This window comes from Bidens hawaiensis, unplaced genomic scaffold (assembly GCF_021521415.1).
Source record: "Bidens hawaiensis isolate Kalapana, Puna unplaced genomic scaffold, B.hawaiensis_p1.1 tig00020148_1, whole genome shotgun sequence".
Classification (NCBI taxonomy): domain Eukaryota; kingdom Viridiplantae; phylum Streptophyta; class Magnoliopsida; order Asterales; family Asteraceae; genus Bidens; species Bidens hawaiensis.
In genome coordinates, this window is record NW_027493070.1 from 140,753 (window position 1) to 162,195 (window position 21,443).

The window sequence follows — 21,443 nt, forward strand, 5'->3', positions numbered from 1 at the left end:
TTGTTTGGATGTAATTCCATTTAATGATTAACAATTGGTTTTAGCATTTGAACATAAACAAAATTTGTTTGAGTTCTTGAATTGAATTTTGTTATTCTGGTTTCAAATTGTAAGTTTTGTAACCCCTTAAAAACTGAATTCAAATCAAATATTTAACTTATCTAAAATATTACCAGTACTAGGTTAGATCCTGTGTTTTACACAGATGGAAGTTATAATAAAAATAAAAATTATTATATGTAATACGTAAATTCAGTTATTTCATATAATAAGTTTTATTTATGACTTTTATTTTATATTCATTTAAATCAAATTATAACTTAAAGTAGTCTTTATAAAAAAAATTAATGGAGAATTTTATATTGAATTGTAAAAGGTTAAAGATTAGTTTTTATAGATTAATATGTATAAGTTAATATAATTTTAGAATAGTAACTAAAAGAAAAATAACGGATAAAGGATTTTATGAATGAATTGTTATACATTTTAATGAATTTAATGAATGTTAATTAGGTGGAAAATGCATTTAAGGGAATTGTGTATGTGGAATCCAATGTGGACACTCTATAATTGTGACATGTGGAATTATCTTGCTTTAATTGCTTTAATAGCATAGTTAGATTAGATAGTAAAATATTTTTGCAGCAAGTTATCTACTAATCATCACCAATTGCCAAAAATGTTAATCATAGCCAATTTAGTTAAACATGTAATAGACGACGCGATTAATACATGTATCCAACGTGAAATGATTTGTTTAATATAATTACATATTATTATTATTATTATTATTATTATTATTATTGGGCTTAAACGATTAAATTTTTAAATGGGGTTATTGATTATGATTTGAGGTGCGCAAATTTTTTTTAAATAGACTTAAATGAATTGTATAATTGAGTTTAAAAATTAAAAATAGGTAACTTTTTTTTTTAATTATGGGCTACCGATTGAGTCAAGGAAGGTTGCCCTCCCAAAAAGAGTAATAATTAGAAAAGATATATTTTTCCTTTTAAACACATTACAACATATACAGAGTTATATAACCGTCTTATGTATCGCAATTAAAACAAAAGATACCGGATATCAATCTAATAAATACAACATATATTAATTTAAAACAAAAATAGAAAATGATGATTTAATAATATTCTTCAATTTGAATATAGAAAGATGGCGGTGATCGTGGGATGAAAGGAACAAATAAATAAAAATGTTAACAGTATGCAATGACGCGTTACTACATGGTTTCACGTTCACATGTCATGTCGGAATCCATATATGCCAGCTCTATTAGATCCACCACTACTACTACTACTACGACTTCCTTCTATAATAATATAATACTCTCAATTTCATTCCATTGCATTCAATCAAAACCCTAACTCTTCACTATTCTCATTCATCTGCATTGCCTCATGTCATTCTAACAGGTATCATCTTCATCAATTCTCTTTGATTCAACGAATCCGTACTCAATTCCGTCTGTTTACTGTTAATTTCAACTTAATTCAATTGATTCCTACTCAAATCCGCCTGTGTACGGTGGATTTCAACTATAATCGAACAAATTCCTACTTAAATCCGTCTGTTTACTGCTAATTTCATTTATAATCGAACAAATCCGTACTTAAATCCGTCTGTTTACTGCTAATTTAAACTATAATCAAACAAATTCGTACTCTAATCCGTACTTAAATCCGTCTGTTTACTGTTAATATAAACTATAATTTAACAAATTCGTACTTGAATCTCTACTCAAATGCCTCTGTTTATTGTTAATTTCAATTTAATTGAATAAATTCGTAATCATATATGTTTGTTTAATTAAACAAAATCCTACTTATATCAATCTGTTTACTGTTAGTTATAACTTTAATCGAACAAATTCGCACTCAAATCTGTACTCATATACGACTGTTTATTGTTAATTTCAATTTTAATTCAACAAGTTCGTACTCAAATAAGTCTGTTTACTGCTAATTATATCAAATCCGTACTAAAATGCGTCTGTTTATTGTTAATTTCAATTTTAATTCAATAAATCCGTACTAAAATCTGTCTGTTTGATGTGTAGTTATATTACAGATCTAGTGAATTTTGTGAATTATGGCGTCGAATAATAAGTCGTTTAAAGCGACTCGATCTAATCTATCAATAAGCTCGGATGCGACAGACGTGCAGCACAGCAAACCGCCGTTGCCGCCGCAGGTGACGTTCGCCAGACGGACGTCGTCCGGTCGATACGTGAATTACTCGAGAGATGATCTGGATAGCGAAATCGGAAGTCAGGATTTCATGAATTACACGGTGATCCTGCCGCCGACTCCGGATAATCAGCCGATGGATGCGATCTCGCAGAAGGTTGAAGAACAGTATGTTTCGAGCTCGTTGTTTACGGGTGGATTTAATGCGGTTACTCGAGCTCATCTTATGGATAAGGTGATTGATTCGGAGATTAATCATCCGCAAATGGCGGGAGCGAAAGGATCGTCGTGTTCGGTTCCTGGATGTGATGCTAAAGTCATGACTGATGAGAGGGGAGTGGATATTCTTCCTTGTGAATGTGATTTTAAGATATGTAGGGATTGTTATTTGGATGCTATTAAGACGGGTGATGGGATATGTCCGGGTTGTAAGGAGCCGTATAAGACGACTGACATTGATGAGTTGGAGAATGGTGGGGGTGGTGGTGGGCGGCCGCTTCCATTGCCGCCACCGGCGGGGATGTCGAAAATGGAGAGGAGGTTGTCGTTGATGAAGTCGACGAAGTCGGTGCTAATGAGAAGTCAAACAGGTGACTTTGATCATAACAGATGGTTGTTTGAAACCAGTGGTACTTATGGTTATGGTAATGCTATTTGGCCTAAAGAGGGAGTGATGGAGAATGGTAAGGATAATGATCATGTTGAATCTTTGGAGTTGATGAATAAGCCTTGGAGACCGTTGACTCGGAAGTAAAAAATCCCGGCTGCTGTTCTCAGCCCGTATAGGTACATATATTTCTTTTATCTTCGTTTTCATGTTTCTTTATTATCCATTGTTCAAGATTTATGACCATTTGGTGGTAATTCATATGCTAGCTAACAGATTTTGATGTAATTTGAAAGAATCTTGCATCTTGTTATAAGTTCTAAGCATTCTTCAGATCTTGATGAGAATGATTCGATGTGGAGGTTTGATAGTTAGTTTTTAGTGTTTGGATAAACACATTGGACCTGGTCAAATAGTTAGTTTTGGACAATTAGTTATGTCTAAGTGCGAATAAACTGATTATGAAAGGGTAAAATGGAGATAATTACCACTTCCTTTAAGGAAAATTTAAGAGCTTTTTTACTTTCATCTTGTCCATAGGAATGCACAACACAAGACGCATAATATTCATAAAATACTTACTAATTCTATATAGCATTCTCTATAACATGTTAAACTAGTTCCAAACACCATGTCCTACAACATGTATCAGTTATAGCTCAATATCTTATTTCAATCATACAATGTCACATATTTCCTTCAAAACAAGCATGAAAACACCCTTACATTTTAGTTTCTATCGTGCCTTATTTATACCTCTATTTTACAATATCCAAAAACATTGTTTGTGATATGTGTTTTCATGCACATTAATTAATCGTATCATTTTTGGTTATTTGATACGCAGGCTTCTAATTCTCATTCGAATGGTGGTTCTTGTATTATTCTTGGCGTGGAGAATAAACCATCCAAACAATGATGCAATCTGGCTTTGGGGAATGTCCATCGTCTGTGAAATATGGTTCGCCTTTTCATGGATCCTTGACCAACTACCAAAAATCAACCCAGTCAACCGAGCCACCGATCTCAACGTCTTAAAAGAAAAATTTGAGTTACCAACGCTAAACAACCCGACTGGTAAATCTGACTTGCCAGGAATCGACATTTTCGTTTCAACTGCTGATCCAGAAAAAGAACCACCACTTGTCACTGCAAACACCATTTTATCAATTTTAGCTGCTGATTATCCTGTAGAAAAATTAGCATGTTATGTTTCTGATGATGGTGGTGCACTTTTAACCTTTGAAGCAATGGCAGAAGCTGCAAGTTTTGCCAACATGTGGGTCCCGTTTTGTAGAAAACATAACATTGAACCAAGGAATCCAGAATCTTACTTTAATTTGAAAAGAGATCCTTATAAGAACAAGGTGAAGTCTGACTTTGTGAAGGATCGGAGAAGGGTAAAACGGGAATTTGATGAGTTTAAGGTTAGGATTAACGGGCTTCCGGATTCGATACGCAGACGGTCTGATGCGTATCATGCACGTGAGGAAATTAAGGCTATGAAACAACAGAGGCAAAAGAGAGATGATGAACCTTTAGAAAGTATTAAGGTTCAAAAAGCCACCTGGATGGCTGATGGAACTCATTGGCCTGGAACTTGGTTAACTCCTGCACCTGAACACTCAAAAGGAGATCATTCTGGAATTATTCAGGTAAAGTTTTGGCTCGGTTTCGATTTTTTTAGTTTTGTCATTTGGGTTTGAAATTTTTGGGTCCTAAAAACTGACCAAAATGATGAATTTGGGCCTAAATCTTTTTGTTAATTAATGATCAGTTATTATTGGACATTTGGGCTAAAATATTTTGGGTTACAAAGTCTTTAGTTTGTATTAATTTTTTGAAATCTATAAAATATTAAAATGGTCATGTATATCATATATATGTATAAGTGTATAACTGCATATTTTGAATAAGAGAAAATTAATAAATAATGAAGGAAATGGTTTTGGTTTATAAGGTATGTCAAACTGTGAACTGAACTGTTAAATCTTGTTTTTCAAACCGAGTACTATAGTATGCATCTTAAACCGAATGAGCCAGCCAACTTGCTTTGGTTTAAATGGCTCAGTTGGTTTCAACGGTTTATAATCATCTCTCGTTTGGACTTTGGTTACGATAGTTTGATATAACATCCTAAAATTTCTTTGTTAATAATCAGTGAACTTTAAAATAGTCCTTGATTATATATTTATGACTTCTACAGGTGATGTTAAAACCACCAAGTGAAGACCCATTACACGGGACCGAAGACGATTCCGGAATGCTCGATTTCACCGACGTCGACATCCGTCTCCCAATGCTCGTATACGTATCCCGTGAAAAACGACCTGGTTACGACCACAACAAAAAAGCAGGAGCAATGAACGCACTGGTTCGGGCCTCAGCAATCATGTCAAATGGCCCGTTCATTCTCAACCTGGACTGCGACCATTATATCTACAACTCACAAGCCATGAGAGAAGGCATGTGTTTCATGATGGACCGAGGTGGTGACCGAATCTGTTACGTCCAGTTCCCTCAACGGTTCGAGGGCATTGACCCATCTGACCGGTATGCGAACCACAACACAGTTTTCTTCGACGGGAACATGCGGGCCCTTGACGGGCTTCAAGGGCCCGTTTATGTCGGAACGGGTTGTTTGTTTAGACGAATTGCGCTTTACGGGTTTGACCCGCCGAGATCAAAAGAAAGACACCCGAGCTTGTGCGGGTGCTGCTTTACGAGCCGGAAAACAAAGTTTAGCCAGCCCGAAGAAAACCGGGCTTTGAGAATGGGCGATTCCGATGACGAAGACATGAATCTTTCCCTAGCACCTAAAAAATTCGGAAACTCGACTCTTTTGATTGACTCCATCCCAGTAGCCGAGTTCCAAGGCCGCCCGCTCGCCGACCATCCAGCTGTCAAAAATGGGCGCCCCCCAGGCGCTCTAACCATTCCTCGCGAACTTCTAGACGCGTCAACCGTAGCAGAAGCCATAAGCGTAATCTCATGCTGGTATGAGGACAAAACCGAGTGGGGCCAACGGGTCGGGTGGATTTACGGGTCAGTCACCGAAGACGTGGTCACGGGTTACCGAATGCATAACCGCGGATGGAAGTCAGTCTACTGTGTAACCAAACGAGACGCCTTCCGTGGGACCGCTCCGATCAACTTAACTGACCGACTCCACCAAGTCCTTCGGTGGGCTACCGGGTCAGTCGAAATCTTCTTTTCAAGGAACAATGCGCTCATCGCAAGCTCAAGAATGAAACTTTTGCAACGAATCGCATATCTTAATGTAGGGATCTATCCATTCACTTCGATCTTCTTAATCGTCTACTGCTTCCTCCCTGCATTGTCTCTCTTCTCCGGACAGTTCATCGTGCAGACGCTAAATGTCACTTTCTTGGTTTACTTACTAATCATGACTCTCACCATTGTCATGCTGGCGGTTCTCGAAGTAAAATGGTCGGGTATTGAGTTAGAAGAATGGTGGAGGAATGAACAGTTTTGGTTAATAGGAGGAACAAGTGCACATTTAGCAGCAGTGTTACAAGGTTTACTAAAAGTGGTGGCCGGTATTGAAATCTCGTTTACATTAACGTCAAAATCCGCTGGTGAAGATGAAGACGACGAGTTTGCGGATCTCTACGTAGTGAAATGGACATCGTTAATGATCCCGCCGTTAACTATAATGATGTTGAACTTAATAGCAATAGCAGTCGGGTTTAGTAGGACTATATATAGTACTATACCGCAATGGAGCCGGTTACTTGGTGGGGTGTTTTTTAGTTTTTGGGTGTTGGCTCATTTGTACCCGTTTGCGAAAGGGTTGATGGGACGAAGAGGGAGGACGCCAACGATCGTGTTTGTGTGGTCGGGGCTTATTGCGATCACGATTTCGCTGTTGTGGGTTGCTATTAATCCTCCCCAAGGGCAGAACCAGATTGGGGGGTCATTTCAGTTCCCTTGAAGATTTGTTGATTCCATATTATTACATGATTTTTTGTCTACTTGTATTATTATTATTATTGTTACTATCATCGTAATTTATACTGTTTTGTAGTTTGGACTTTTTGACAACTCAAAAGAGGTTCTTTTTATAGTATTGTTTAATGGTAAGATACAACTTGCAAAATCTCAAAGACAAAGAATGATGCTTTGTAAGACGATGTTTAGTTTTCTGTCACTTAACAGGATGAATAGCATATCAAATAGGTATTCCCAAACACATACCTGATTATTAAAGTTTGTCTCAAACCCGTCAGTTTCGGACATACCCATCGGGTTTCGGGTTTTTATCAAGTTTTGACAAAATACTCATTGGGTGTATCGGCTGAAAACTCGTCGGGATTTGACAAAATATAAGTAAACGATTATAAACAATGATTAACATAAAATGTCTCAAATAATTGTCATAAACAAGTTTCGACAAATAAGTATTTCTCCAAAATTCCAAAAAAATAATAATAATAATAATAACGGTTCAAACAAAAACAAGTAGCATGACAGCTACTATCAAAAAATTTCCATTGCATCTACGTAGTGCACTCATTTCCATTGCAACCTTAAAAACTCTTGCCTACAACTAAAAAAATTACAAACAAGAGTACATTTAAACAAGTAGAACACTAAAAAATAATATCTAAAACAAATATATAAAAAAAGTTATATCGGGTACATCATGTATATTATCAGGTAATCGGGTATACTACAAATTTTAAACCCACGAAAAAAATTCAAGACTAATCCTAAAATCGTCCGAACTGCGTTGGGTTTCAGGCTTTTTAATCGGATTCGGATTTCACTTTCATTCCTATAGATTATTGTAAAAGAAACGTATAATCACTATTTCACACTGTACAATGTCTATAATTTTTTTTTAGAGAAAACTATATATTTTTTTCCTTTATTGAGTCCTTTACGAAAATAACTTTCACTCTTTATTTTTTTATTTGAATATATATGTCTCAGTTTTAGCCCTTTACACTAACGAATGTTAAGTTTTTTAATTAAGCCATTTACATAGGGTGGCTTAACTAAAAAACTTAACATTCGTTGGTGTAAAGAACTAAAACCGAGACAAATAAATTCAAATAAAGGATAGCAAGTAAAAGTTATTTTGGTAAAGCACACAAAATTTCTAATTTTCTATATTTTTTAATAATAACAACTTTTTATTAAATAAAAATTATTAATTACACAGGCCCAAAAAACCCTACATAAACCTTTAAAACTTAAAACCAGTTTCAGCAACCGATTTGATTTGATTTGTTTTCTTTCTTCTTCTTCAAGCTTCAATTCACCATTAAATTAAATTCTTGTAATTCCAACCAAATCAAACCCACATTTCAATTTCAATTTCAATTGAAACCCATTCACTACACCAATGGCCAAGGCTTCAGCTTCAGGCTTCTTCAACTTTCCTTCATTCACCAGCAGACCATCACCATCTCCGGCTGTCGGTGACGTGATCGACCCTAAACCACCGCAGAATGAACAGCCACCGGCGGCGGCGCGTGTTCGTAACGACAACCCCAGAACAACTTCGGCGGGTTTTGATCCGGAGGCGTTGGAGAGAGGTGCTGCTGCTGTTAAGAAGATTGCTGCATCCAAAGATGCCAAAAAGGTTGAGTTTTTATTATTATTATTATTATTATTATTATTATTATTATTATTATGTGTGCAAGATTCGGTTCGGTTCGGAACAAAAAATCAAAACTTTGGTTTATAAAATGTTGAAAACTGTTCGGGTAGGGGTTGGGTTGTTATATATTTATTAAATTTTTATAAATGACTTTAAATAAAAAATAAAATATGAAAATGTACAAATTCGATTCGGTTGGGTTTTTTCGGTTTTTATTACATGCACAACCAAAACCCAACATTTTTTAAAAACTTCTTTAGATTCAAAAACCGAAACTTTGGTCTGTGAAATGTTGAAAACTGTTTGGGTTTTGGTTTTGGTTTTGGTTTTGGTTTTGGTTGGGTTGGGTTGGGGTTCCGTTGTTAATTCTTATAGATTACATGAAATAAAAAATGAATAATAATAATCTATAAATTCGATTCGGTTGGGTTGGGTTTTTTCAGTTTTTATTACATAACAGTAATATCGGTTTTTACATAAGCATGAAACCAAACCGTCAAGTTTTGTCAACCAAAGCTGAAACTTCTTTTTTTGAAATTTTGAAAACTGTTAGGTTTCAGTTTCAGTTTCATGGGTTTTGCATTTTGAGCTTGAAAATTTTGTGCCAAAAAAATTAATATTTGCCCAAAATAATGAATTTGAGCTTAAATCATTCTGTCAATCAATAACTAACTAATTGATTATATTACATTTGGGCTAAAGTAACTGAGTGACATATTTATTAAACTCTTTTTGATTACTTAGAATAAAATATACAAATTTATAAATATCGATTCGGTTTTTTTGGTTTCATGCACACCTCTGTGTCTGTACGGTATTTGCATAGAATTGAGCTCCTAACATAATTAAGCTTAAATTTTCTATGCAATTACGAGTGATTTGGTAATAATGTGTGGTTGATGGTGTTTTTAGGTTTTTGAATTGATGAGGAAGCAGGAAGAGACTAGGCAGGCGGAGTTAGCAACGAAAATGGCTGAGTTTAAAGCAATGCAAGCTCAGTCAGAAACTGTAAGTTTTGGCCCTGGTTTCAAGATATTTTTATGATAAAACATATGTTCAACGATGTGAAGTACATTTTTTTATTCTAATATTTTAATATTATACAATTGTTATATAGTTCTTGTTTATTCGAATGCTAAATCAAGTGTTTGATCAATATTTCATCTTTATAACATAACACATAAATGTTCATGTAAACATTTTGTTTTGCATTATTTTGAATATTTCTGTCCATCATGTTTACTAGGAGAGGCAAAAGGTAATATATGAAGAACAGAAAAGGCTAGCTCAGCAACAAGCACAAAATAAATCACAGATGGCTCGGTATGAGGATGATCTGGCACGGAAAAGAATGCAGGCACGTCGCGCTTGTGATGTTTTGGTTTATTTATCAACCAAATTTCTCACATTTTTAGGTACTTTTCTCTAATTAAATGACAATTAATTTGCAGACAGAAAACGAGCATCACAGAGTAAGGAACCAAGAGCTAGTGAAAATGCAAGAAGAATCATCGGTTAGGCAAGAACAAGCGAGACAGGCAACAGAAGAGCATATTCAAGCACAGAAGAGGCAAACCCTAAGAGAAAAGGCTGAAATTGATAAAGAAACATATCGGATTAAGACTATGGCTGACGCAGAAGCAAGAGTCCATGAAGCTAAATTATCAGAAGATGTGAATAAACGGATGTTGGTGGAACGTGCAAATGCAGAACGAGAGAAATGGGTTTCTGCAATTAACACTACATTTGAACACATTGGAGGTAATTAAGTTTTTTTTTTAAAGAAATGGCTTCGTGTATTGAATATTGACGCCTTAAAAGCATTAAAAAGGATAAAGTGGGAAGTTCTTTGTGCATTTAGTTAAACGAACGAACATGAACACATGCCTCGTTTGTATATTTATGTCCGTTTACGCTCGTTCATTCAAACTCGTTTATGTTTGTTTGTTTACGTTCATTTATGTTAGTTTAAGTTTGGTAGTTTACGCTCGTTAATATATTCATTTAATCCTTTTAGGCTCATTACAGCTTAGTCTAGTTTTAATAACTTTTTAGGCTCAACACATTGTTCTTCTTATTTGATTTAACTAATTTAACTCAGTTATGTTCGTTCAACCATGTTCAGTTACCTTTGTTCTTCTGCATTCGTGAACAATACTTTTATACTGTGAGCATGCTCATTTTCTTAACGAACGGACTTGAACAAGAAAACCTTGTTCGTTTGAATGTTCCGTGTCCGATCGTGTTCATTCGATTCGTTTACAAGCCTATGTTTTTGGCATGTCATAAGCTGCACAACCTCTTGTTAGAACTTCATATTAATTTATTATTATATGCTTTAGATTAACGGTTATTATTATATGCTTTAGATTAACGGCACGAGTAAATAATTTTTTTAGGGGGGATACGCACAATATTAACCGATCAAAACAAGCTGATAGTAGCGGTTGGTGGTGTCACAGCTCTTGCTGCAGGTATCTACACAACAAGGTATACATACATAAATACATACACACACTTGTATATATTCTTGGTTCAAATCAATATCATATATATATATATATGTAATATTATCTTTTTACGATACAGAGAAGGTGCTCGGGTTGCCTGGAGCTACGTAGACAGAATATTGGGACAACCATCACTAATCAGAGAATCTTCTAGAGGAAGATTTCCATGGTCAGGCTTTTTCTCACGTGGGTTGACCACTCTTGGTCAAAAGGGGTCAAACTCTCAAAAGGGGAAGGCATTCGGTGACGTGATTCTTAACCCGTCTCTGCAGAAGAGAATTCATCAGTTAGCTGGTGCAACTGCCAATACAAAGCTACATCAAGCACCGTTCAGGAATATGCTCTTTTATGGCCCGCCAGGAACTGGGAAAACAATGGCGGCTCGAGAATTAGCAAAAAAATCTGTATGAATTTTTTCATGTTTTCCAACTCACCCTGGCCCATCTGTGTTTCATATTTTTTTAAATATTTATATGGGTTGAAATGTTTCAGGGGCTTGATTATGCACTAATGACCGGTGGTGATGTGGCACCGTTAGGTTCGCAAGCCGTTACAAAAATACATCAGTTATTTGATTGGGGCAAAAAGTCCAATAGAGGCCTGTTGCTTTTCATTGATGAAGCAGATGCGTTTTTATGCGAGTAAGTAATTCCTTTTATTAATTTTCTGACACGTGTTAATTTGTTCTATTGATGGGCTAAAAACGAACTAAAAACCGAAAATTCAGTTTGTTTGGTTTTACCATTTGTGCTTGAAATTTTTGGGCTGAAAAAAATCGGCCCAAAATAATGAATTTGGGTCTAAACCGTTGTTAATTAATATGATTAATGAGTATTATGCATTTGGACTAAAATATTTGGGTTCCACTATTTATTAACTTCTTATAAACTAGTTAGCATTCAAAATTAAAAAATTAAAATTCATACCTTCCATTCGGTTCTGTTTGTTTTTTTTTTTTAATTTTAATTGCATACAAAACCGAGACCAGCAATTTGTTTGTGTTCGGTTATTGACTTATTTCGGTTTTGTTTTCTGGTATTTTCGGTTACGGGTCGATTTTTTTGGTTTCATGCACACCTCTAATTGTATACACCAAACTTCACAGTATTTTGGTGTTAAAATTAGTATTTTTATGGAATATGTTTACACCAAATTTTTACATAAAGTTTCTTTTTTACTTGGAAGTTATTGATTAACACATTAATTTGTTCATCTAATTTATTCCTGTTTTGATGGTTAAATAAAAGCTTAATTATGTTATTTTAAAATAATGAAGAGTGCTTATTCAGTGCAGTTAATATATAACAACTTACAACTAACAGAAAGTAATTATTATTTTATTTTAAAGGCGAAACAAGACTTATATGAGTGAAGCTCAAAGGAGTGCTTTAAACGCACTCCTGTTCCGAACCGGTGACCAATCGAAAGACATAGTTCTGGCTTTAGCCACTAACCGGCCCGGTGATCTTGACTCGGCTGTTGCAGACCGTATCGATGAAGTTTTGGAATTCCCGTTACCAGGTGAAGAAGAAAGGTTTAAGCTTTTGAAACTATATTTAGATAAATATATCACCAAAGCAGGTGCAAGAAAACCGGGTTTATTTTCTAAGTTATTTGAGAAACAACAGCAGCAAATAGAGGTTAAGGGTTTGACTAATGATATGATTAAAGAAGGCGCTGCGAAAACCGATGGGTTTTCGGGGAGAGAGATTGCTAAACTTATGGCGAGTGTACAGGCTGCAGTTTACGGGAGTGAAGATTGTGTTCTTGATCCGGCTTTGTTTCGTGAGGTGATTGATTATAAAGTTGCTGAGCATCAGCAGAGGCGGATGTTGGCGGGTGAGGATGGCGGTGATGGTAATTAGTTGGTGTTTGGGTGGCGTTTTGGGGCATTTGGTGGTCAACCCATTTGGTCAAAGTAGGATGAAGTTACTGATGTTAATGATTTGATATACAAACAGGAAGTATAATTTATTGGTTAGCAATTTTATTATTATTAGTTGAATAACTGATGTTATTGAGGAAAGAAATAATTTGTTGCAATAAGATGAGATGGGTTTTTTTTCTTTCTGTTTTTAGCTTATGCAGCATGGCAAAAATTTGATTACAAAATAGATTTTAATTTTTAAAAAATATGAAATAAATCATCTGGTTACCTATATTCAGATAAATGAATGCTAAAGGATTATTATGAACTGCACCAAAACTCTATAAACCTCACTGAAATATTATTATTATTATTATTATTATATGTTTGCGTGCATGTGAGAGTAGAGGTGCACAAAATACCTGGTTCCGGACCCGACCTAGAACCAGTTCATATCCGTACCCGGCCCGCAAGCATGACCTGATACCCCGAAGCCGTAGCCGGAACCGGAAATACCCGGTCAAACCCAACCCTACGCGAAAACCGCAAAAAAACCAGGAAAAATACCCGACTGTACCCGGAACTAGTTCCTACCCGACCGGTCTTGACTTTTGTTGACCAAACCCAGAACCGGTTCCTATCCGGTTCCGGTTCCTAAAAATATCCGGTTTGTGCACCTCTATGTGAGAGGGCTCCACATAGTCACCCTAGGTCCGCTCCAAGTCCGCAAATCCAAACTTCGCATCTAGACGAACTCCACAAGCCTGCTCCGCAATGGTATCTCGCTCGCCAAGGACCCCGCGCAACATAGCCTGATGGAGGTGCTATAACAATTCAAATGTTTGAAATGAACCATGACAGTTATAAAATCTTTTTACTTAATAGATTAGTAGGCCATTTGAACCACAATATGGTCACTTGTATGCTAACTTTTACACCAGTTACACTTAAAACCGACAAAAAATTCTCACGTTTAATAATCGATGCAAAACTTGTTATAATCTACACCACTTATGCAAAACTTGACACTTATGGTGTATGTTGGTTGGTATCAAATATTACACCTTAAAAGAAAATCTTATGGTGTATGTTGGTTGGTATCATACCTTAAAAGAAAATCAATAGTTTAGGCAATCATGCAATACATCAATCATCCAGTTTAGGCAACAGATTGATATCAAATATTACACCAACTGTATTCTTATTTGCAAGCATGTCAAGAAACATTACAAAGGTTTAGAATAACATGTTTTTGCAGCATTGAAATTGAAACACAAAAGGCTGGTTTTGCAAAGTAATAAGCTGAATACATGCCATGTTAGCACTGGAGTTTTAAGATGAATTTAGTGATGATGGTCTTGAACGTATCGTAAACCGCAGTACTTGCAAACAGCTGGCTCGCTTTTGTCAAGGCATATGAATTCGATAGGATGGCCAAGCGCAGGATTGGTGTCTGCAATCATTCAAAACATCAAATTAACAAACAAACATGCCATTAATCCATTTTAATAACCAACTTAAACTTGGCAGCCATATAAGCTGACACGTCAGCTAAAGACGTCGGAACTGAATATAACCGACTACAGGTAAATCATAGTCCATTACATGCAATAAAAATTAGGCGAAAATTTGTTACATTTTGGTGCAGAAAAACTCTTGATCAACTATTTGTAAAATTTATTAATAAAATGAGGAAACAATGTTGACTGGTCCAGCCGACCTGACACGACCCGTTTCAACTTGTACAATAAACGATATGTTCCAACTTCCAACCTTAACCCATTATCGGGCCCACCCATTAAGTCACCTTTATTGCTGCATAAAATTATAACAGCTCTGTGTGTGTGAGAGAGAGAGAGAGACCTCCTTCACAAGCAGCAATCCTTCCGTCAACTTTAATGGGCGGGACTTCATTGATTAATTCCATTGGAGATTTCTTAGTTGTGTCCTGCCATAAATTAAATATTTATAACTAGAAAAAATCTCATACAAAAAAGTTGTTCATGCATGATTCCTGAAAGCAAACTTAAAATCGTAAACGCCAGGTTACTCCACTGTTGAAAGAATTATATACTAAAAGTTTAAACAGCTCACCTGCTTATAGATTCAGAATAAGCAAATTCAACTACTTAATTATGACAACTTACTTTGGAGGCATTTGGTTCGGGAATAAAAGTACCATTTGTTACAAGCCGACTCGAGATGGCTAATCTACCAAAAATTAGAGAAGAGAAAAGAAACAATCTGTGAATCAATTTTACGATATTTCTCACTATTTCTATAAAACAAAGACATGCGATGTGAGTCTGCTTCATGTTATGCATGTTATGCCTCTCATGTAGGCCTCATGCATGTGCAGGACATAATGAGAGGAAAAACACGGTGCATGCTTCCATTTCAATTGGTTTTGCATTTAGTAGTCGTTGTCCAATACTGAGTAGTTCTCAAGGAATGGGTAAAATATTTTGAGTACTAAGTCATAGATTGCAGAAAGCATTCATATGCCTTTGTTTTGTAAAATTACGAACGGAATATTAAAAAACCGATCCAAACGTTCTCTTTTTTCTTCTTAAATTTTGAAAATCAGCCATATCGATTCATCTTGTAACATATTAATAAAGAGTTAAAGAACAAAGTATAGAGTGTTCAAAATACATATGCAACACACGCTTTTGATTCCCAACATCAGAATGGTAATCAAGAAGTAAAATTCTTCAAAAGAAAAAATGTTGCAACTTCCAAAAGCATTCAAAAGATGGAAAACACTACGGTATTTATGCAGTGTTGTAAAAACCGCAACTAGGCTACCGATTCGATGTCCCTAATCGAGCCCTAAAAGGTCAGAATCGGTCAAAATTAAGTTTTTAAAAAATTCTACTTGTTTTGAAAATTACATATAAAATTTGTGTGTGTGTGTTTATAACTTTAAAAAATTATTTTACCTAATCAATCGATGGGAAAATTTACCACTCATGACCCTAAAATATTACCAGTCAAAATCTTTGGAGTATTTGAAATATTATACTTATTTTGAAAATTATATACAAACTTTTGCGTGCGTGTGTGTATAATTTTGAAAAGTCGCGATTAGGCACCGATTAATCAGATGTCGTCGGAGGGCTACCGATTGAAGTTCACCTAGTTGACCCCTAAAATCTTACCCGTCAACATCTTTAAAGTATTTGAAAATTTTTACTTATTTTCAAATACGCACACACATAATCATTAAAAATTACATATAAATTCCAATCCGTTTACCCAACCGTCCGACTAGCGTCTAGCAAGTTCTACACCACCCTAACCGCGTGATCTCACATCAAATAAATCAATAAATAAAAACCCCCAAATTAACAAAACCTCAAACCACTATTAAATTAGGGAAAAACCGAAAACCAAACAAACAAACAGTATCCACACATAGTCACACTTACACCAATTCACTGTCAAAATATTGATTCGAATTCACCTAATCGGCCCCTAAAATCGTACCCATCAAAATCTTTTATGCATTTGAAAAAATATACTCATTTTTCAAAATTTTCAAATATATCTATATAATACTCACAACACACATAATTACAAAAAATTACATATAAAATTCCAATCCGATTCATTCGCTAGTCAATACCCAACCACCCGACTACCGCCTATTGAGTTCTACACCACCGTAACCACGTGATCTCACATACATAAAATAAATCAATCAATAAATAAATAAAACCCCCAAATTAATCAAAAAGTTTTAAACTTTAAACAAACAAACAGACATTAATCACAAATAAACCCTAACATAACAAAAACAAGCATTATTGAAGCAAACCTGCATCCATTTGGCAGTGTGTGAGCTGGTGATTTCGCTGTTAACGAGGCCGCTGAAGGCTCTGATCGCCGTTGACGTTGAAGGTGATGATGGTTTTAGGGCTTTTACAAGATTTGTAGCCAACCGATTTGCCCCAAATGTTGCCATTGAATTCGATTCAGAAATGAAATGAAGATCGAGGGTTAGGGTTTGTAATTGTAATTGTAAATGTGATTGTGATTGAGTGCCCCTCGAGTTTAAAGTTGTTTCAATTGAGTGCCCTTTCACTTTTTAAATATTTACGCGTGTACTGTAATTAGGGTTGGGTTGTTTACGAGTCGAGTCAAAGTGAATTAGAGCTCGAGCTTGATCTCGAAATTAAACAAAGCAAATCAACTAGGCTCGAGCTCGAGCTTGAAGTATAATGGACCTATGATCGAGGCAATGAGTCGAGCCATGACCCGATCCGAGCTTGGGTCGACTTGTTTCAAGCTATGCGGTCAATTTCCGTGGTATCGATCCTCATGTGAAATATCGGTCGGAATATCAGCACCAATAATATCGGCGATATTAACCGATATTTCACTGATATTCCCCATATCAGTGTTTTCTAGTCTTGATTTTCAACTTTTAGTATTTAACATTGGTGTTTTGAGTCTTAATCAGTTTCTAATTGCTACAATTATTAGTGCTTTGCAAGTTATAAAAAGATAATTTGTTAATAGTAGAAGAGTATACTGAATTGTTAGTGTTAAAGTGCTATATATATACATATTGCATGATATTAAAATTACCGATATCCGACGTATTTCCGCATCAACTACTTAGGTTTCAAGTCAGGTTTTTTTAGCTAGTTTTAATCGAGTTTTTATCGAGCGAGCCCGAGCTTCTCAAACTCGAGCTCGTTTAAGCTTGGCTTAAGTTGAGTTTTTAACGAGCCGGTCTTGAGTAGTTCACGAGCAGATTGGCTCGTTAGACCTTTAGGTATGCCTTCGAATGAGTCAAGCAAGCAATTCAAATACGATTCTCAAGTTTAGCTTTTATCGAGATCAGTCTCAAGTAAAAGATGAGCTTGAAGCATGTAGGAAGTCAATCTCAAACTCTTTTTTTATGTCTTGTATAAGATACGAGTTTGTATAATCTAAATTGAAATTTCTCATATTTTATATTTGAAACTTTTGTTACTACATTTAAAGCAAGTTTTGTAATTAAGGTTGTATGAGTAGTTTTGCTCTTTTAAAGTTTTGTTATTCTAACTAGTTTTTATGTAATTAAACATATCATTATCAACCACGAGTAGCCATTATTGAATGTTAAATCACTCTGGGTTCTTCCCATCGTCACGTTTCATCTTCCTTCCAAACCTCCATCCCTGTTGTATCTTTGGTGTTGCTCGCCTTAACCCGTATCAATTATTATGAAGTTGTTAATTGCACATACACCACGCCCCGATCACTTTTTGAACAGTAGCCAATGTGTCCTTAGCCTCCCCATGCAACTATAGTTAAGTTTTCAAGACTCCATAAGAGCATACCTAACAAGGGTGGTGTTGGTTAGGTGTGGCTAGTGATGAAGAAGCAAGTTTGACACTAATGAAAATTAAGAAAAGAATATCATTTTATATTCAACTAGTATTTAATGAAATTTAGGAAAGGACTTAAAGATTAATTAATGTGTCGTTCTAACATTTATATATAGAAATTTATATAATAATAAAAGCGAGAGAAATGTGCATTAGTTGTTTGTACATTGTGCATCAAAGTTTGTACCATGTAATATTTTTTTATATAACTTTCATTTTTTTACTTTTGGTTCCTACACTTTTTCGTAGTTTACAAATATGTCATAAAATATATTTTAGTTTTAGTCATCAACATTTTTCCACTTTCAACTTTGGTGTCTTATACTTTTCATCTTTTATAGTTTTTTTGTTTAATGTTTACGTTTGAATTTAACAAGTTAACGCGTTGCAATGCATGTGTGTAGTTAAGCGTTTTTATGTCCATTTTCCCGTTTAATAGCCCCACCACAACGCATAGATGTTAAGTTGACTTGGTTATTTTTTTTTCTATATTTTATGTGTTGGTCTAATTTTTGTGTGTTAACACGATGCACTGAGCGTGTGTGGTTCAACGTTTTTACGTCTACTTTTTGTTCAGTTTTCTTAATGGTTAACGTTAGTCACTGGCTGCAGGAGAGAGGATGTCAAACGAAGGCGGTGGTGGTGGTAACTTCATGCTTTCGAGTGGAGTGGATGTAAATGCACGGTTTTACACCTCCACCGCAACGCGGGTGACGTAAATACTAGTTTAGATATAGAAATTAACAATTTTTTTTCTATTTTTCTTTTATAAGATTTGAAATATGATGTTTTATAAAATTCCACATACACAATTGCGATGTGTCCCTTTTTATAAATATTTCGGTGTCAATTTCATTTGAAATGGAGTTGTGCGTATCAATACACAGATTCTATAATTTACTATACAGTCCCTAAACAATTTTCAATAACTCCGTAAGATTATATAAGTTTACTATTGTATTTTCTTTCCAACAACCTTTTGACACATGACCCATTAACAAATTTTTTTTTCTATTTTTCTTGTATAACTTTTGAAATATGAAATATGATGTTTATAGAATTCCAAATGTACCATTGCGATGTGTTCCTTTTTATACATGTTTCGGTGTCGATTTCATTTGAAAAAGAGTTGTGCGTATAATACCTGTTCGACAAGCGATGAACATAAAAATAGTAATATTATTATTATTATTCTAATATTACAATTAACTTTGTGCATGTTTTATTAGTTTTATTCCTATAACTTTTAAGATACGACCATCTATAAAATTTTGAGTACACCATTACAAGTATGATCGAACCCAATGCTAAGGATGATCATGATAATTAGGCCGGTACTATAAAAATATATCAGCTTATACAGACTAACTGTAAAATGTATTTTCTTTATTCTAACAACACATACACAGACAAATGAAAATGCATCAATTCAGCACACTAATTGTAAAATGCATTTTCTTTATTCTAATAATAGTACGTGCCTAGACAAATGAAAGATGTAGATGTAACATCCGGCCCCTCGCACCACCAATATTGTCTGCTTTGCTCACGTAGAGCTCACAGATTTGTTTTTGGTTGCCCAGGTGGAGACGTCCCAGGAGGTCACCCATCCTGCTACTACTCCCACCTGAGCACGCTTAACTGTGGAACTCTCCTCTCGTCCACTACCGTTAAGCCCAAAACGCGTTGGTGATTTAAGAGGCAGAACATTTACTTATGAACCAAGAATCTCTCATGTCCACGGCCGATGTAGGATTTGCCTAGGGTGTTACAAACAATCTGTAACAGCCCAGCTACCGCCGCACCATAATATTGTCTGCTTTGGAACACGCTTAACTGTGGAGTTTTCCTCTTATCCACTACCGTTAAGCGCCCAAAACGCGTTATGATGGGGAAGGTATCCACCTCCTTATAAAGAAGGCTTAGTTCTCCTCCCCAACCGATGTGGGATGCCACAGTAAACAAAGAAAGATAAAAGATATGACGGTTAAAGAACAATTAAATCATATATGGACTCTACCAGCTTATGCTTCAGAGAACTAAACGAGTCAAACTTTGATAGCACGCATTCCATGAAATTAATGAAAAAAGAGAAACGTCTATGAGTATAAAAAAACATGGACTATCTTGGACGATCAATGCATAATCAAATTGTGTATTGATCGTACAAAGTATGGTCACTTGAACGAGTTAGACCTTGATTCTCAAATCTACATTGACCATACTCATTACTATACATAGTGGTATATCATATTCAAGGCTAAACTATAAGTGTTAACATGAGTTTTTGATTACCTAAAGAAGAAAACATATTACTGTAAAGCTTATAGATGTATATGCAAGAAGAAAAAGCATATGGTGAATGAGTTATATTTAAATTTAACGACAACGTTTAAAATACTTGACTGTACGTAAAATATTTCTTGAATGACATGTGGGTTATGTAAATTAATTTTGAAGTAAAAGAGAAATAAGCACAAGAAATACATAAAGCTAGAATTTATGTTAGCTAACTCATCCTCGTTCATAAATTGTTTCTTGAATGACATGTTCATGCCTTACATTTGTATTTCATTAAACTGAGATGCCACTCCTAACTCTAAGAACAAAATTATATCACATGCCACACAAAACTCCCCTTAAAACTCTTGAAAACTTCGAAGTGAGCATAAGTTATGAAATCCTTTACCGAAAGGAAGAGACATCCCTTCCTAACACCATATAATTACTTGATAAAGTCAGGAAGCATTACTATCTTTTTAATTTCACATATATTAGCTGGACTGCTATGTGAAAAACATACAAATTTTTGCGTAGGTGTGCAAATGTCGATACCCATATCCTTTCAAAATTTTGAATTTGAACTCTCCTTACGTGACATAAAACTACCAAATAAACACAATGTTAAACACACCATGTTGTTTCATGTTTGTACATAAAGTTAAATGGCATTGTATTATTGTACTGTTACGTGGTTTAATAAACATTTTGTCTAAATACACATCATGGTGATAGTTAGAACTTAGAAGACTACTACTTTATTACATCGTATAATATTATCTCATGTATTTATATTTAAACAGTTCATGTCAGATAAATACTATCTTTCGTATTGTTTTAATGAGCTAAATGCTTGATGTTCAAGCTAGATATGCTATATAGTCATTTTACAACTGAAGTCTTGATTTTTATCTCCATTAATAATAGTCCGTAACGTCAGGTATGAAGCATATTCCCAGTAT

At 35.1% G+C, this 21,443-nt stretch overlaps 2 protein-coding genes and 1 pseudogene across 3 annotated transcripts; 2 read left to right on the plus strand and 1 right to left on the minus strand.

Moving 5' to 3' along the window:
* The first annotated feature begins 1,352 nt into the window (after positions 1 to 1,352).
* On the plus strand, positions 1,353 to 6,851 carry LOC143560011 (cellulose synthase-like protein D3; annotated as a pseudogene). Its single transcript, XR_013140034.1, has 4 exons — positions 1,353 to 1,433; positions 2,089 to 2,993; positions 3,662 to 4,469; positions 5,021 to 6,851. The product of XR_013140034.1 is annotated as a cellulose synthase-like protein D3 (transcript).
* Positions 6,852 to 8,185: 1,334 nt separating this feature from the next.
* On the plus strand, positions 8,186 to 12,821 carry LOC143559983 (uncharacterized). Its single transcript, XM_077048395.1, has 8 exons — positions 8,186 to 8,425; positions 9,356 to 9,451; positions 9,690 to 9,804; positions 9,899 to 10,204; positions 10,843 to 10,933; positions 11,033 to 11,357; positions 11,446 to 11,594; positions 12,302 to 12,821. Exons 1-8 carry the CDS (start codon positions 8,186 to 8,188, stop codon positions 12,816 to 12,818), a joined length of 1,839 nt encoding a protein of 612 aa, XP_076904510.1. The 3' UTR covers positions 12,819 to 12,821.
* Positions 12,822 to 13,999: 1,178 nt separating this feature from the next.
* LOC143559984 (NADH dehydrogenase [ubiquinone] iron-sulfur protein 6, mitochondrial-like) lies at positions 14,000 to 16,844 on the minus strand. Its single transcript, XM_077048396.1, has 3 exons — positions 16,641 to 16,844; positions 14,684 to 14,768; positions 14,000 to 14,273 (listed from the first exon to the last, which is right to left on the minus strand). Exons 1-3 carry the CDS (start codon positions 16,785 to 16,787, stop codon positions 14,164 to 14,166), a joined length of 342 nt encoding a protein of 113 aa, XP_076904511.1. The 5' UTR covers positions 16,788 to 16,844; the 3' UTR covers positions 14,000 to 14,163.
* Positions 16,845 to 21,443: the final 4,599 nt, after the last annotated feature.

Excerpts from the sequence above, each read along its gene's own strand:
- LOC143559983 (XM_077048395.1), top strand. The coding sequence starts at position 8,186 with ATGGCCAAGGCTTCAGCTTCAGGCTTCTTCAACTTTCCTTCATTCACC. Across the intron at positions 10,205-10,842 it reads TACATTTGAACACATTGGAG|GGGGGATACGCACAATATTA; the intron begins GTAATTAAGTTT and ends TAATTTTTTTAG. Across the intron at positions 11,358-11,445 it reads GAGAATTAGCAAAAAAATCT|GGGCTTGATTATGCACTAAT; the intron begins GTATGAATTTTT and ends GAAATGTTTCAG.
- LOC143559984 (XM_077048396.1), bottom strand. The coding sequence starts at position 16,787 with ATGGCAACATTTGGGGCAAATCGGTTGGCTACAAATCTTGTAAAAGCC. Across the intron at positions 14,769-16,640 it reads ACACTGCCAAATGGATGCAG|GACACAACTAAGAAATCTCC; the intron begins GTTTGCTTCAAT and ends AATTTATGGCAG. Across the intron at positions 14,274-14,683 it reads GATTGCTGCTTGTGAAGGAG|ACACCAATCCTGCGCTTGGC; the intron begins GTCTCTCTCTCT and ends GAATGATTGCAG.